Source organism: Mirounga angustirostris, unplaced genomic scaffold (genome assembly GCF_029215605.1).
Source record: "Mirounga angustirostris isolate CCGP_5_RB_7025 unplaced genomic scaffold, mMirAng1.0.hap1 SCAF_9, whole genome shotgun sequence".
NCBI classification, from domain to species: Eukaryota; Metazoa; Chordata; class Mammalia; order Carnivora; family Phocidae; genus Mirounga; species Mirounga angustirostris.
The window spans coordinates 134,412,802-134,427,537 of record NW_026991717.1 but is presented as its reverse complement, the minus strand read 5'-3'; the positions used below and the strand labels follow the sequence as shown (position 1 = coordinate 134,427,537).

At 51.8% G+C, this 14,736-nt stretch overlaps 1 protein-coding gene across 1 annotated transcript; it reads left to right on the top strand.

Annotated features, from left to right (window-relative positions):
• Nucleotides 1-582: 582 nt before the first annotated feature.
• On the top strand, nucleotides 583-8,086 carry LOC123862496 (serpin A12). Its single transcript, XM_045902026.1, has 4 exons — nucleotides 583-1,222; nucleotides 2,879-3,149; nucleotides 6,179-6,326; nucleotides 7,895-8,086. Exons 1-4 carry the CDS (start codon nucleotides 583-585, stop codon nucleotides 8,084-8,086), a joined length of 1,251 nt encoding a protein of 416 aa, XP_045757982.1.
• The last annotated feature ends 6,650 nt before the right edge of the window (nucleotides 8,087-14,736 follow it).

Here is a 14,736-nt window from a genome sequence, read left to right as displayed (position 1 = left end):
AAAATCATTGACAGTACCATGTCCAACTAGAGAAATCAACAGGCTTTTTAGAATATCATACTTTTGGCAGATCTCTATAGCCTTAGGACTAGAAATGAAGGGAAAACCGAAAATGAAAGTTATGTGCCCCCAAAACCCAGTCTTATTGGGAGATTCTGAGCTGAGAAGTGGCGACAGGAGCAGCAGTCCTGGAAGCAGCAGATTTGGCCTTTCCTCTCTATCACACTGCCTCTCTTCCTGGAAAAAGCATAGGGAAAGAGGTTTATGAGAGACCTGGGTTCTCCTGGGATGTGATCTTGGACAAAGGGCTTTATTTCTGCAAATTAGTCAGGATTCTTTTGGTTGTAAGGAAAAAAAATCCAACTCAAGCCAGCCAACCCTAAAAGGGAAATGTACTGGCTCTTATAACTTGGAGAAACAGAAGTGTGTGAGCTTCAGGTAAAGCTTGATCCAGGGACTCCAAAGATGTCACCACGTATATCTCCCCATTTTTTTCTTTCCATCATAGGGGCAGTGGATTGTTTTGTTCCTTTTTTCTGCTAACCTCAAGTCTACTACTCAACAGGACAATCTCCAAGGAAAATGAACCCCTTGCTGGGCCTGGGCCTACTTTTGGCTGGCCTTCTCACCGTGGAAGGTCTTCTGAAGTCCGACTTCCCTCTGGGACCACAGTTTCGTGGACCTGTGAGCCAGATCCAGTCATGGAAGGGAAGGAGGGCAGCCCAGGAGCTCACAAAGCGAAACACAGACTTCAGCTGCAAACTTTATAGAAAGCTGGCCTCCAATAGCCCCAATAGGAACATCTTCTTCTCCCCCTTGAGCATCTCCACAGCCTTCTCCATGCTGTCTCTGGGTGCCCAGGACTCCACCCTGGATGAGATCAAGAGGGGCTTCAACTTCAAGAATATGCCAGAGAAAGACCTTCATGAGGGCTTTCATTACCTCATCTACAGGATGAACCAGGGGAGCCAGCACCTCGAGCTGGACCTTAAAAACACCTTGTTCATCGACGAGAAGCTACAGCCACAGAAGAAGTTTCTGACAGATGCCAAGAACCTGTACAATGCAGACACTGTCCCCACCAACTTCCAGAACTTGGAAGATACTCGGAAGCAGATCAATGACTATGTCAGTCAGAAAACCCAGGGGAAAATCAACAACCTGATCAAGAATATAACCCCTGGCACTTTGATGCTTCTTACAAATTGCATTTTCTTTCGAGGTAAGGCTTGGAGCATGTTGGTATGGAAAGGATAGGATTTCCAGTAGACTTGGATTAAAGACCTGGTTGGCCACGTGCTTGCTCTGCGACCTTGAATTCATATATAATTAATCTTTCGGAACCTCACTTGTCCTATGTAAAATGAATGCCTTTATATGTAACTCCTAGGGCAGTTGTTGGGACTCAAAGTAAAAATGCATGAGAAATGAATTTGGGGAAGTCTACATTATTCTCCATATGTGCATTTTCATTAGTACTGATTATCTTAACACAACTTTGGTTGTAGAGGTTGGAGTGACTTTCTTTTCCTCATTTCTTAGATGAGGAAAGTGTAACACGGAGAGAGATGAATGGACTTAGAGTTACAAAGCCAGGACTAGAACTCACTTCTATTGACCCATCGGCTGTGCACTTTATGTTAGTCCAAGTAGATACCCAGGACGGTGATTGTGTTGGTGATGATGATGATGATGTTCATTTTGGTGGATGCATTGGCCTCCTTGTCACATTCTATTGATTGCCCAAGTCTGAGGGTGAGAGACTAAAAAAAAGATGAAAAAATATTCCCAAATCCAAGCTTCAACCCTCCCCACCTACCACACTCCCCCACTCACCTGCCCCATGCACACACAAAGGTTGGCCAGGGTGGGGGAGAATCAGAGGCCAACAGGCCTCAGGTCAGGCCAGATCTCTGCTGGGCTGTCAGGGACATGGTCCTGAATACAGAAGTTCAGTTCTCCCAAAATCCACAGTGAGACTGATGGCATAGAGGAAAAGAGCAGAGGGAGAGAAGAGAATCTGGAGTTTTCCAAAGTCCCCACATCACTTAGATTGCAAAAGCAATGGCAACAGTGAGGCTGATGATGACTAGCATCCACTCAACACTCACTGTACAAGGTCACTGAGCTGTCCTGCCTTTCCCACTCAGCCACACAGCAGCCTTATGAGGTACCCATCAAAATCTTCATTCTTCAGACAAGGACACTGAAGTCCAGAGAGGTTAAGACACTTGTCTAAGGTCATCCTTTCACAACAGTGAAGCCAGAGTTGAATTCAGGGACTTGGCCCTCAGGCCCCCTACTGGGGGCTCTGAGGTTGGCAGGTGCGAAAAGACCCAGGTCCAAGTTTATGCCCAATGGCATCAAAGAGTTCCTAGGGTGAAAAAGGAGGGGTCCAAACACTCAGCTTTGAGTGTTTGCTGCTCTTCAGCAGGTTCCCAAGAGCAGCCTGTTCCATTGGTTTTCTCATTCCTACATGAGAGCAGCTACTCCAGGCCTGACTTAGAATCGAGTATTTTTCACTCACACCAGACCCAAATAACTCCCACTAAGTATCACCCAGACCTCTCTGCTGGAACACAATCTGCGGGTTCTCTCAGCCTCAGGAGCACCTGGGCTTCAGGCAGTCCACGGTACCCTCTCAGCTTAGCAGCCCTGGTCGTGGCTACTTTGGGAACAATCAGACCCATGCCCATCTTACCAGGAGTTTCCAGGGCCTGGCACAAAGAGCAAGGATTCCTGGAGACCTGCCCTGACATCCCAGAGCATCCAAATGCCCTCCTTGAATCCATGTGGACAGAGACCAGTGCTTACCTGGGTCCAGTCAACCCTTCCCTTTCGGGACACTCATGCCACTTTGTCTTTCTTCACTCCTAAGCCAAGTGGCAACATGAATTTGATCCAAAAGCAACTAAAGAGGAAGACTTCATTCTGGATGGAAACAAGCGAGTGAAGGTGCCCATGATGTTCCATGGGGGCATGTATGAAGCCGGCTATGATAAACAGCTCTCCTGCACTGTTCTGGAAATGCCCTATCAGGGCACCATCACTGCCACCTTCATCCTTCCTGACGAGGGCAAAATGAAGAATGTGGAGGCGGCCTTGAAGAGGGACACTCTTGACAGATGGAAGAAATTAGTCACACGAAGGTATGAGGGGGCCCGGCATATGCAGCTGCTTCCTTCTTCCTGCCTTCCCTTCCACTCTTTGCTTCTTCTAGCCCAGATTTATTGAGCTCTGACCCCATGGCCAAGTCCTATTCTGCGCTCCATGATGAACTTGTGTTTTGGTAGGAAGTAGACCAGAAGACAAGTCACAGGAATATAGTGAAGCTCTTGCTTGTAGAGGGAGATGCTTATATCATGAGAGTAGAGTGGGCAGAGCAAAACCATGGTCCCTGGTGGTGGTGGTGGCAGAGGGGGGCGCCACGGAGCAGGGAGCATTGGAGCTAAGTCTTCAAGGCCCAACAGTGGCACGTGGGGACGGAAGAGGAGTCATGGAATCCCAGGCAGAAAGGAACCACGAGGACAACCACGGCTGTCAGAGGGAGCTGTTTATTGTACACGGAATCATGTTTTCAACTGTAATATCACAACAAAACCAGCAAAGTGTGCTCCAGATAAGTTATAATAGTTGAAGGACCAAAGTCCTTATTGACCAAATTGACCAAAGTCAATATTTTAAAAAAGAAACCATAAAATTAGAACAGATTTAAGATGAGCCAACAGAATTCTTCTCAGGCACTTGCTGACCAGTCGATTTTCTTGAGAAGGGTCAGGGCTGGGGCTCTCAGGGTTGACTTGGGTAGGAGTGGTGTTGGGATGGCCTCCTCCCTGCTCTGCATACTCTCTCTTCTGCCTTGCCCTCACCCCTGTTCTCCACCCAACAGGTCTTTACCAAGAGCTTCTGCCATGGCTGACACGCTGTTGGGAGCCAGGGAGGGTTCTAGGGGAGGTAGATAGGATGCTAGGACAGAGCTGGGCTGCAGTGGGTGCTCTACCACACAGAACACATCTTGGATATCTCAATTGAGCCAAAAGCTCCATAAAAGAGAAATTCTGGTTCTGAATGCTGCAGATAAAGTCGCTGTACTAGGGGGATGGGGAGAAGCAGCAGGCTACATGGCAGGTCATCCCAAGAGGGCTGCTAGGCTTGGGGTCTGCACAGCATCCCCCGATCCTCCCTGCTACAAACCCAGTCTGGCGGTAGTCTTGGCCCCGAGGGCTGCAGAGGGGCTTGGCACAGCAACATGGAGTACCACTTGCCGGCCCCAGAGCTGCACCCCATGGGAAATTGGCAGGAATAACTTGGAGATGAGGATGCTGAGTCCCCCTAATCCAACTGGAGGGTCTCAAGTCATCATAATTTGAATCCTAAAGGAAATGTGACCTTACGGAGCCCACATTGCATGAAGCCAGGACTTGTGGATAAAGTGGGGGTAGAGGGAGTGGACCCCCCTTTCCCTTCACCTCGCATACCCCTCATTCCCCAAGACACCTCTGTGAACTCGGAAACTGTAGGGCACAGGCGGGAAACCACCAGTCTCCTTGGCAGCTCATTTCACTCAAAAGAAACGACCCAGCTTGCCTGACGCCTTTGCCTCCTTTAGAGTTTCTCCTTTAGAGAACCTCAGCATTGCTGATACCCCCAAGCTGATCTGTATTTTTCTCCACTGCACGCACTGTCTTCTTATACACGGACTCCCAGTCTATGTATCGATGATTACGGGATGCTTTTCATCGTATGGACTTTCTTGTCTGTCTTCCCTGCTAGAGCACGCACCCAAGGGCACGGGTTATGCTTCTTCTGTTCACACATGCATCTAAGCATCCGATTTGTAGAGAGGAGGCACTTAATTTGTTGAGCGAATGAATGAGTGGAAAGGTAAGTCTGGGAATCATTGGGCCAATGGCCAGTATTTAAAGCCATGACACTGAATGAGGTTCCTCTGGAGGGAGGAAAGACAGAAGAGAAGAGGACCGAGGGGTGAGGCTTGGAGGATCACAGACAGTCCAGGTGGGCGATGAGATGGTTCTGGCAGAGGGTGAGCGAAGGAGTGGCCGGTGAAGGAGGGGAAGATGGACTTGGGTTGGAATGCTTCAAGGTGGAAAAAGGGGATCCACTCTCTGAGAGCTGTCTCTTGGGTCAAACAAGCTGAGCTCAGCCGTGGCCCTGGAAAGTGGAAGGTGGAGGGCAAAGAACCAAGTGGAGTAGGCTGCGGCAGTTGTGGGAGGAAGTGGAGATCTCTGGCAGAGACAACTCCTTTCTGCTATGAAAGAAAGAAAAGGAATGGGCTGGAAGCTGGAGAAGTGACTTGGGGCCAGTGGAGATGTGTTTGCTCTTGTTTTGTAGGATATCAATTATCGGAGAACATGGTCTCCTCCTGAGGGTGATCAGGCAGACACCATTCATGATGGATGGCGCAGAACAGAGAGGAATGCAGGCAGGGGCGAGGTCCTGGATAGGCAAGAAGAAACAGGGCTCAGGGCCAGGGAGACAGGAACCCAGGGTCCACAGGTTTCCCGGGACCACTGATCCCAGCTCCCACGGCGGGGAGGCCCATCGGGTCCCACCCACGGAGGATGTGAAGCTGCTAACTCAAGGACAGAAGGAGGAACACCTGCTGGTCAGGGACTCCTGAGCGCCCACATGCATTTGCTTTACACTTTTACTGCCCCGTCTGCTGTGATTAGCACCATCGTTTCGCCCAAGTGGCTTAGGGAGGGGAGATCATTTGCTCCACGTCACGGAGCTCATGAGAGTCAGAATGCATTTGAGCTCAGTTCTACCTGGTTTCAGATCCCAGGCCCTTGCGGCCTCTGGCATCCAGCCTGCTGGGTCAGGACTGGCTCAGGGCTTGGCCAAGGCCAGAACTGTGAAGGGGACGACACCTCTGTGTCTGCAACCAAAGGGGCCCTGAAACAGTGGGGACTTGAGACCATTTCTGTGGGTGAGGGCTCTGGGGAGGGTATGCTAGGAAGAACGGACACAGTTCAGAGATCATAGGTGTTTTGAAGCCTGGGTCCCGGGGTCAGAGTCCCTCCTCATTGTGGGGACAAAGAGAGGGTCTGAGACCTCTGGGGCTGGGAAGACCAAGGTCCCATTCATCACCTCTCCTGCGGCCTGCCCAGGAAAGCAAGGAGACCCTGCCACTCACCTGTCACCCCCATCTCCCCAGGGTCGTAGACGTGTCCCTGCCCAGGTTCTCCATCACTGGTAACTATGACCTGAAGAAGATGCTCTCTTACCTGGGTATCACCAAAATCTTTGAGGAGCATGGTCATCTCACTCGGATCACCCCTCATCAAAGCCTGAAAGTGGGTAAGGTAAGCCTGCCCGGCCCGGATGCCACCCCACCTGCAGGGAGCCTTCTTGCAGCCCTGGGCCAGAGCCACTGTCCCAGCAGCTGAATGAGCCGGGTCTGGTCCTGCCAGGCAGGCTGGGCACCGATCCAGCACTGTCCCTCACCAGCCTTGTCACTCTGGGACAATCACATCACTTCCCCAAGCCTCATGTTTCCAGTCTTTAAGCTCCTGGTCCCATTTTGGAGGTCGATTCTGTGCAACAAACAAGTGATCAAGGCCTGGCACATTTATTGGTCCTAGAACCAGTCTAGGTCTGACCCAGAGCCTCTCCCAAAGACCTCACGGGCTTGTTGGGAGTGAGTTGCAAACATGTGCATGACCAAGAGATGAACCAGCCATGGGCCCCGGGGTTTTCAGCAAGGCTGAGCACCTGCCGGCTGGGGGCAGAGAGGACCATATGGGGTAGGGTCCCCAGGTTGAGCAGATATAATACAGGACACCCAGTTAAATTCGCATTTCAGGCAAGTGACCAATCATTTCTTTAGTCCAAAATATTGCAGGGAATAGACTTACACTAAAGATATTCATCGTTTATCTGAAATTCAAATTTAATGGTCCATCCCCTATTTCACCTGGCAACCCTACTTTTAGGTTAAAAGGGCATTGGGGGTGGGGAGATTGCAAGGAGCAGAGGTAGGTGTGGGGAGGATCTCCCAGTAGGGGGAGCAGCATGGCCAGAGGCTGGGATGGGGGAGAGCTTGGCATCATGGGCAGTGGGGATCGGCGTGTTCTAAGTGGGAAGTTCGAGCCAGTCTGGGAGAGATCCCAGTAGGCACTGATTCAGATTTATTTTCCAATTTGCAAGAGGAAGAAAAACAGTAGAATTTTCTCCCTTTTAACATAGACTTCCCATAAATAGTCAGTGCCAGCTACCCCTTTCCGGGGGCCTTTACTCAGTTCCATGGCTCATTTCTTTTCTGCAGTTAGGTGTGCCCATGGCTGTGATTGCCAATGGCTCCTGGCTGGCCTGCTAGTAAAATTGTTAGGATTTTGTAGAATGGAATGAAATGCATCAGTATGTGCAGAAACTTCCATGTCCTAGGGTGAATCACTGCGTCACAGATGTGGGTGCCCTAGGGTAGATCTGACATCTCAGTCATCTCTGATGCCCCCCCTCCCATTTGGTTCCTTTCTCACCATCCCCCAGGAAGCTAAGAGGAATGTGAGCAGGACTGGAAACTTCCTGGTGGGGACCTCACCACGTCCCTTCCATCTAGCTAAGGTTCCGCAGACTCTTTCTGCCATTATGCTGCTCGGCACTTCCCTGTAATTCATGGAAGGATAGCGCACCCCACTCCATCCTCCCTGCTGCAGCTGAGGCTCCCCCAGCCGCATTGGTCCCTTCACGCTGAGTCTGCTTGTCTCGCATCCTCCCGGCAATGACAGCAGAAGGAGCCTGGGGCGCCTGGCACCAGCCAGGTTACTGCTGTGCTGGGCCACCCTGGCTGAGGCTTTTCCCTCTCTGGGCCTCTCACTGTCCTTGGCCCAGAGTGGCTTGGCGACACTGACCTCGATCCTGATTCCCGCAGGCGGTGCATGAGGCGGTGCTGAAGATGGATGAGAAGGGTACAGAGGGTGCGGCCGGCTCCGGAGCCCAGATGCTGCCCATGGAGACGCCGCTCTCCATCAAGCTGAACAAACCCTTTCTGGTGTTTATTAGGGATAGCGTCCTGCCCACCATCATCTTCTTGGGAAAGATTGCTAATCCTACTGGGGAATAAGGGGGCGTTCCAGCTCCTTGCGGGCCCCAGCGGCAGCCTGGGACTGAAAATGTTTCATCTGCCTCAAATTGGGATCCCAGGACCTTTTAATCTAATCCCACACCTTCATGAGCTCCCAAGACCACCAGCCAAACAGGCAGCGCCGCTGGCTCTGGGGGCTCCTGTGCACCCCCACCCCGTCCCCATCCTCCCTCAGCCCCCTCCCTGCCCGGTCCAGCGTCACTGGGCTTAGATGCCCCACCCCCACCCACTTGGATGGTTGTGATCTTCTCTCCCCGGAGAGGCAGAGGGGCTTTGTGATTTAATAAACACCCCCAGTTCTGCTGGCTGTTGGTGGATAATTTGGAGAAGCTATGAGACAAGGCAAGTACCTGGGCTTTGGAGTGAGAGAGACCTGGGTTCAAATCTTAGGAACAAAGTGTCTTTGGGAAAGCCACATATCTCCTCGGAGCCTCTATTTCTGTATTCCTGAAAGGAAGACAGGGATACTCCACTCTGGGGCTCTGAAGAAACTAGCACGCTACTTTAGAAAAGCTAGTTCCGCTTGGTGAGCCCCTAGCCTTGGGTCTTTGGTATGTGAGCTACAAAGTCATGTCCCCGCAGGGTCCACATGGGAGTTTGCTGGGCTCAGCCAGGCATCCAATCAGATGGCAAAGCGGAGGTGGGGCTGGCCCGGCATTAGAGGGATGGAGCCTGGAGTAGAAGTGGCTAGGATCCATTGCCAGGTTTGCCTGATTCCAGAGCCCACCAAGAAGAGTCTGGGGTTTGGACCTGTTAGCAAGCTCAGCTGAAGAGTGAATGGGGTCCCTGCGCCTGCCCTGGAAAACGTGGCCCTGCAGGGTCTGCCCATGACCACTAGGGGGCGCCTGATCATGCCACAGGGAGCCCTCATTGCCTGCAGCTGATTCCTTTGCCTCTTGCCATGAATCCCCGCTGCCCGAAGTGTTTGAGAGGAGGGGCCCCCGACTGGCCTGGCACTACTAAGCCTGAGCCGGCATCAGCTGTCACCTCCTGGGTGTGCCTAGCAATTCACAGCTCACTGTGCCTTTTGTGTTCTGGTCACAGCTCCCCTGTGGGCGGCCAGAACGGACATCCATGTGACAGATCCATATGCAGAGCAATGAAGTGACTTTCCTATGGTCACGCGGTTAGCCACGGCCAAAAACACTGGTCTTCTGGGTTAGGGCAGGAACGGGTTCCATGTGGACTTGGGGACCCCGCTGGTCCTTCCTGAGCTCCTCTCCCAGGTACGAGAGCCCCCCCTAGGCCCCTTCGGCTTGTGAGTATTCAATAAACACCCCCTCCTCCATCCTGGGCACCCCCAGGGCCCTGGAGACCCAGCCCCTACACAGGCTGGCAGAGAAGGCTGGTTTACAGTGTGGTAAGGGCTCAGATGGGAGAGCACCAGAGTAAGCACCCCTCTTTGAGAGGGAGGGAGACAGAGAAGGCTGAGACCCTGCACCAGCCTGAGGGGGCGGGGTGGGGGTGGGCAGACACTGGACACACACGGAAATGCTCAGTGGTCAGCTCAGGTCTGCAACATTAGCCACCGGGGACATGCGATAGTCAGGTCGGCCATTGAATAGCTGGGTGGCTTGGACATGTCACTTAACTCCTCGGAGCCCCATTTATTAAAAGGGGGTAGTAATACCTACCCCAGGGCGGTGAGGAGCTCTGAGGGTTACACGGCACTGCGTAGACATCGAGCCTGGCACGTAGCAGGTGTTCGGCAGAGAGCCAGAGCTACGGTCTTCTGCTGCCCTCACTCACGTCCCGGAGGTGACCAGCTCTTTTCTAAAAAACGGTGCTCCAGGCACTTGCCTGTGCTGTCCCCTCTACTGGGAAGGCTCTCATCCTGCCTGACGAGCTCCTGCTCATCCTTTAACGCCCAGTCCATTATGACATCGTTATGAGATCTTCTCTACCTTTCTGGCAACTTCCAAGCAGCCCTTCAATAAAGCACTCACCTCCATGGCTCCTGGGTCTGAATTTCCCCTCCACCTCGATGTGGGCTGCAATCAATCCCGCATTAAACAATGATTTATGGGGTGGCAATCCGTGCACTAGTTACTGATCCAAGCAGACCTGGTTCCTGCCTTCATGTCATTAATACCCAGTGGGAGAAATAAGTTGCAAGTCGCATCAGCACCCCTGTGCATTTCTGATCACGAGCTCCAGTGAGCATGATGAGAGAAAGCCATGAGGGCCTTCGAGGGTATGGAACAGGGGTCTGACCCAGGCTGGGGACTCCAACAAGGCTGAGAGAGCTCCGAATCCTGGGAGCTTATCTGTTCTTGAACTGCCACTATTAATTAAGCCCACATACAGGTATGTTTGTCCCGGTGTAGTTCACAATCTAGAAAATGCTGGCTGGTCTTCCATAAGCTCTAGTGCTTGACTGATCTTCCCTTTAACCGACTTTGTTCTAAGAACGACCACTGCAAATCTTAAATATTTTTTATATGATTTCCTACCTTCGCAGCCATATATTCATTGTGCACTACAGAAATAAACTCTATCATGGGGGAGAAAAAGAAGAGGGGAGGAACTTGGAGTGGTAGCAGAGGAAGACTACCAAGCACGGGGGAGCAACATGTACAAAGGCCCTGGGGTGGGAAGTTGGCAGGGCCGAGAAACTGAAATGAGATTAATGTGGCCAGCACAACAAAATAAGTCAGGAGGAGGTGGGCGGTGAGGCTGGAGATGTAGGCTGGGGCGTCAGGGCCCCAGGGGGAATGCTGGGCTTTAACCGAAGAACTATGGTGAGCTGTCACTGGTGTTTCACTGGAGGATGACTCAGGCACACTCGTGTGTTGTAAGTGTCCCTCTGGCTGCAGACCGGGTATCCCCTGGCCCCAGTTCCCAGGCCAGGCCACAGAGAACACACTCAGTGTGTGTTTGCTGAGAAGACAGACTACCCTTGCTGTCACCCTTGCTCCAGACATGGCCAGCGCCCTCCCGTGGTTCTGCCGAGCAGACGCTCTGCCTCACCACCTCCCTGCGCCTCCCTGCGCCTCCCTGCACCTCCCTGCACTGACTGGCTCACGCGGCTCCAGCCTGCCCTGCCCGGCGCTCTCCTTGTTCCCCATTCTCTGCCATGCTCGCCAGCTCCTTTCAGAATGGTACTCTTGCTTCCAGAAAAGACTGACTCCTACCTCTTCTAAGAAGCCTTCACGGGCCACCTGTTGTGGACTGACCGACCTCACAAATGAATAAATGAGTACATGGAGTTTGCCTTTGAAGTAAGCAACCCTTCCTACCTGCTTCCCATGGGACTGGCGCTGCGTAGGCTTTTCCACTGACCCGCCGACCCACCGACCCACCAACCCTTCAAGCTGGTGGGACCATTTCACTCTACTGATGAGAAAACCGAGGCTCAGGAGAGGCCACATAACTTGCCCACGTTCCCAGGGCTGGAGAGCCGCAGATAGGAGACTAAATGCAAGTCCTCTGAGTATTTCGGTTTTCATTTGTCCATCCACCCATCTAGCAAATATTTGCAGAGTATCCACCCTGTGCCACTGTGGGGTTGAAACACATCGGTGAACAAAACATACAAAGCTCCTTGCCCTTGCGGAGGTTCCCAGCTAGTAGATGGAGGCATGCAATACACCATAGGGTTAACAAATGTGTAAGAACATTACGTAAAGCAGGGAAGGGTGGTTGGAGGTGCCGGTGTGCTGGCGGTGGTCAGATCGGCCTCACTGCGAAGTTGACACTCACTGCTGAGATAGGAGATTTGGCGATTCTGCTCTCCATGGCTTCTGTTGCACGATCAGCTTCTGGAGACTTCTGGAGCTGCAGAGATGCCCACCAGGAGCATACTTGATGATATGAGAAGGATTAGCTCCGGCCAAGAAGGGAAGTGTCCAACGTCAGAACCCCACTGCAGAACCCCTTTGATGTGATCCAGCTTGACCTTCCACATAATGCAGAAAGCCTTTGTGTGGCTTCCGAGCAGGTGGCTTTCCAAATGCATGTGGGATGTCAGGAGGCTGGTTTCCTGTCTGCCCAGGCTGAGGTCATTCATGTGGGCACACACCAGAGGTGACAAGCTGGTGCGCTGAAGAGGATATGACAGGCAGGAAGCCCTAGTTCCCGGCCCTGCTTTGCCCAGACGCTGACTCTGTGACTTGGGCAAATACCTTCTCCTTCCAGGGCCTTTGTTTCTCACCTGCGCAGTGAAGGGATGGCCCTGGATGATCTCCAAAAGCATTTCAATCTCGGACAACACTTTGACATTCGTCTTGGAAATGATAGAGTCTACTCCAAATTTCATCTACCTATTCTTTTTCCATGCATTCATTTGGCCAACAGATACTTATTAAGGATCTCCTGTGTGCCTGGGAGGGTGCCAGGTGTGGAGAAGCCAGGTGAGAGCTTAGAGACCCATGGCCGGCTTCCTCCCATTCAGGCCCAGGTGGGTCAGGGCCGTGCGTAGTCGTGACAGTGGGAGTATGAGGCCGGGGCCCCCTTCTCGTTGGGACACATGCTCTCTATTTCCACTCAATTCCCCCAATTTCTTTCATTCCCAAAACACTGTTGATATTGTGGCTGAATCCCCAACTCTTTTGTGCTCTTACGCACTCAAGAGGGATCTTTAAATCAATCTATGTTTAAAAAAAGAAATTTGTTCAAACAGAAAAATTAACATCACAGCCATCTATAGAAAACCAGAAAACAGGCCACAGGTAGAAAATAACTAAAAATACATACAACACAAACAACTTGGCAATTCAACTCCACCCAGACCTGAGCCCGAAGCCTGTTCCGTTTGGTTAAAGAGGAAAGAAAACAGGGGCGCCTGGCTGGCTCAGTTGGTTAAGCAACTGCCTTCGGCTCAGGTCATGATCCTGGAGTCCTGGGATCGAGTCCCGCATCGGACTCCCTGCTCAGCGGGGAGTCTGCTTCTCCCTCTGATCCTCCCCCTCTCATGCTCTCTGTCTCCCATTCTCTCTCTCAGATAAATAAATAAATAAATAAATAAATAAATAAATAAATAAATAAAAAAGAAAGAAAGAAAACAGACAAGACAGCGGCCGCCAAGACACTTGTCTGCTTGAGCTCAAGGCTCAAACTCAGGACGCCATGTTGTCTGGTGTGGTGGTCTTTCATTTTAGGGACTTGGTCGGGAGCCTCAAGTGGTGGGAGGCTGGCAGGAGGCCCTGGAGTCCCGACAGGCTGAAGTTCAAATCTGAGCTCTGCCATGTGTTTGGTTTGTGACATGAGGCAAGGCACTTTGTTGTGCCCAATCCTGAGTTTTTCCTCTCTGTGAAGTGGGGACCATTCTGTTCATCTCATCGGCTACTCAGGGGGATTACACGACATGATGCGTGTGAACCTCCTTTGCACCTGCTAGGCACCCATCCACATCAGTGATGCCTGGTGTAAAGGCATCCAGAGTGGGGAGGAAGGCACCTGAGGGGGCTTATCTGAAGACTGCGTGTCCTCCCGGCACAGGTAGCCTTTTGTCTGTTGTTTCTCTTGGTGTGACATGAACGAAGGAATCTCAGATTCCAAGACTGGGCTGGGGAAGAGTCCCTCCAGGTGAAGATCCATTCTGGAGCAGTAAGCCCACGTGTCCCGTAATGTTGAAATAGTGACCTCTTTGCCAAAACCACAGAAAACAAAGGAACAACTAGACAAAACACCTCAGGGCCGGAGGGTCTGTCTGGATCTACCCCCTTCCCCATCTCCACCCTCAGCTTGGCTCAGATCCTGAAAGTCACGTGGCCCCTGTGAGCGGGCTCAGGAATGAGCAATGTTGCAGCCAAACAGTGCAGGGAGCCCTGGGGAGCACTCCCCCATGAGACAGGTGCTCACGTCCACACTGAGTATTGTTGGGTCCCTCTTGGGGGGCTTCTGGCTAAGATGATGTGGAAAATCCAGCGATGAGGCATCCAGCGTCCTCTGCAGGTAGAGCAAGAATAGGTGAAATTGAAAAACATATATATATATATATATATATATATATATATATATATATATAAATATAAAGAGAAAAGTATAAGGATGTAGACAGATTTAAAGAGTGATGTGAAGATCTGTATAAACCAGAAATGGGGCAGAAGCGTAAAGATGTGTGAGGTAGGCAGGAGAACTTCTAGCCAGGAAGAGAAGGGTCTAGAGCAGCCCAGCCATGGCAAGAGAAGCTCTGTGGAGGAGGATGGACTTGGGATAAGGCTCCATCTTGATGGGACCTTGGATGGACCCGTGGGATCTGCTCCTGATCTGTCGCTGTGGCAGCAGGATTGGTCTTAGGAATTTGGGGAGAAACAGGGCTTTGCTTTCCCCATGCCCTGAGGTGCTCAGAGCTGGGGATCATCTCGGATTGCTGGGCAGAAGCTGTGCAAGGAGGAAGCAGCCCGCTCCCCTCACTCCTTAGTTGGCTCATCTTTCCCTGGGAAGTCTGACTCAGTGGCTCTAGGTGGGGCCTGGGAATGTGCATTTTAATGAGAACACAGTTTCTCCTGACAATTAACCACGCTTGGGAAACTCCACACTTCAGTAGGCCAACCTGTTTCACCAACTGGAGGCCTTTTTACAAAAGTCCCTGGGTGTGGGCCAGTGAGCAGAGCCTGGCCCTTGGGGTTCCTGACCTGCCTCCCACTGCCCTCCCACCCCCTCCCCCACCTTCGTCTTCCCTTTAT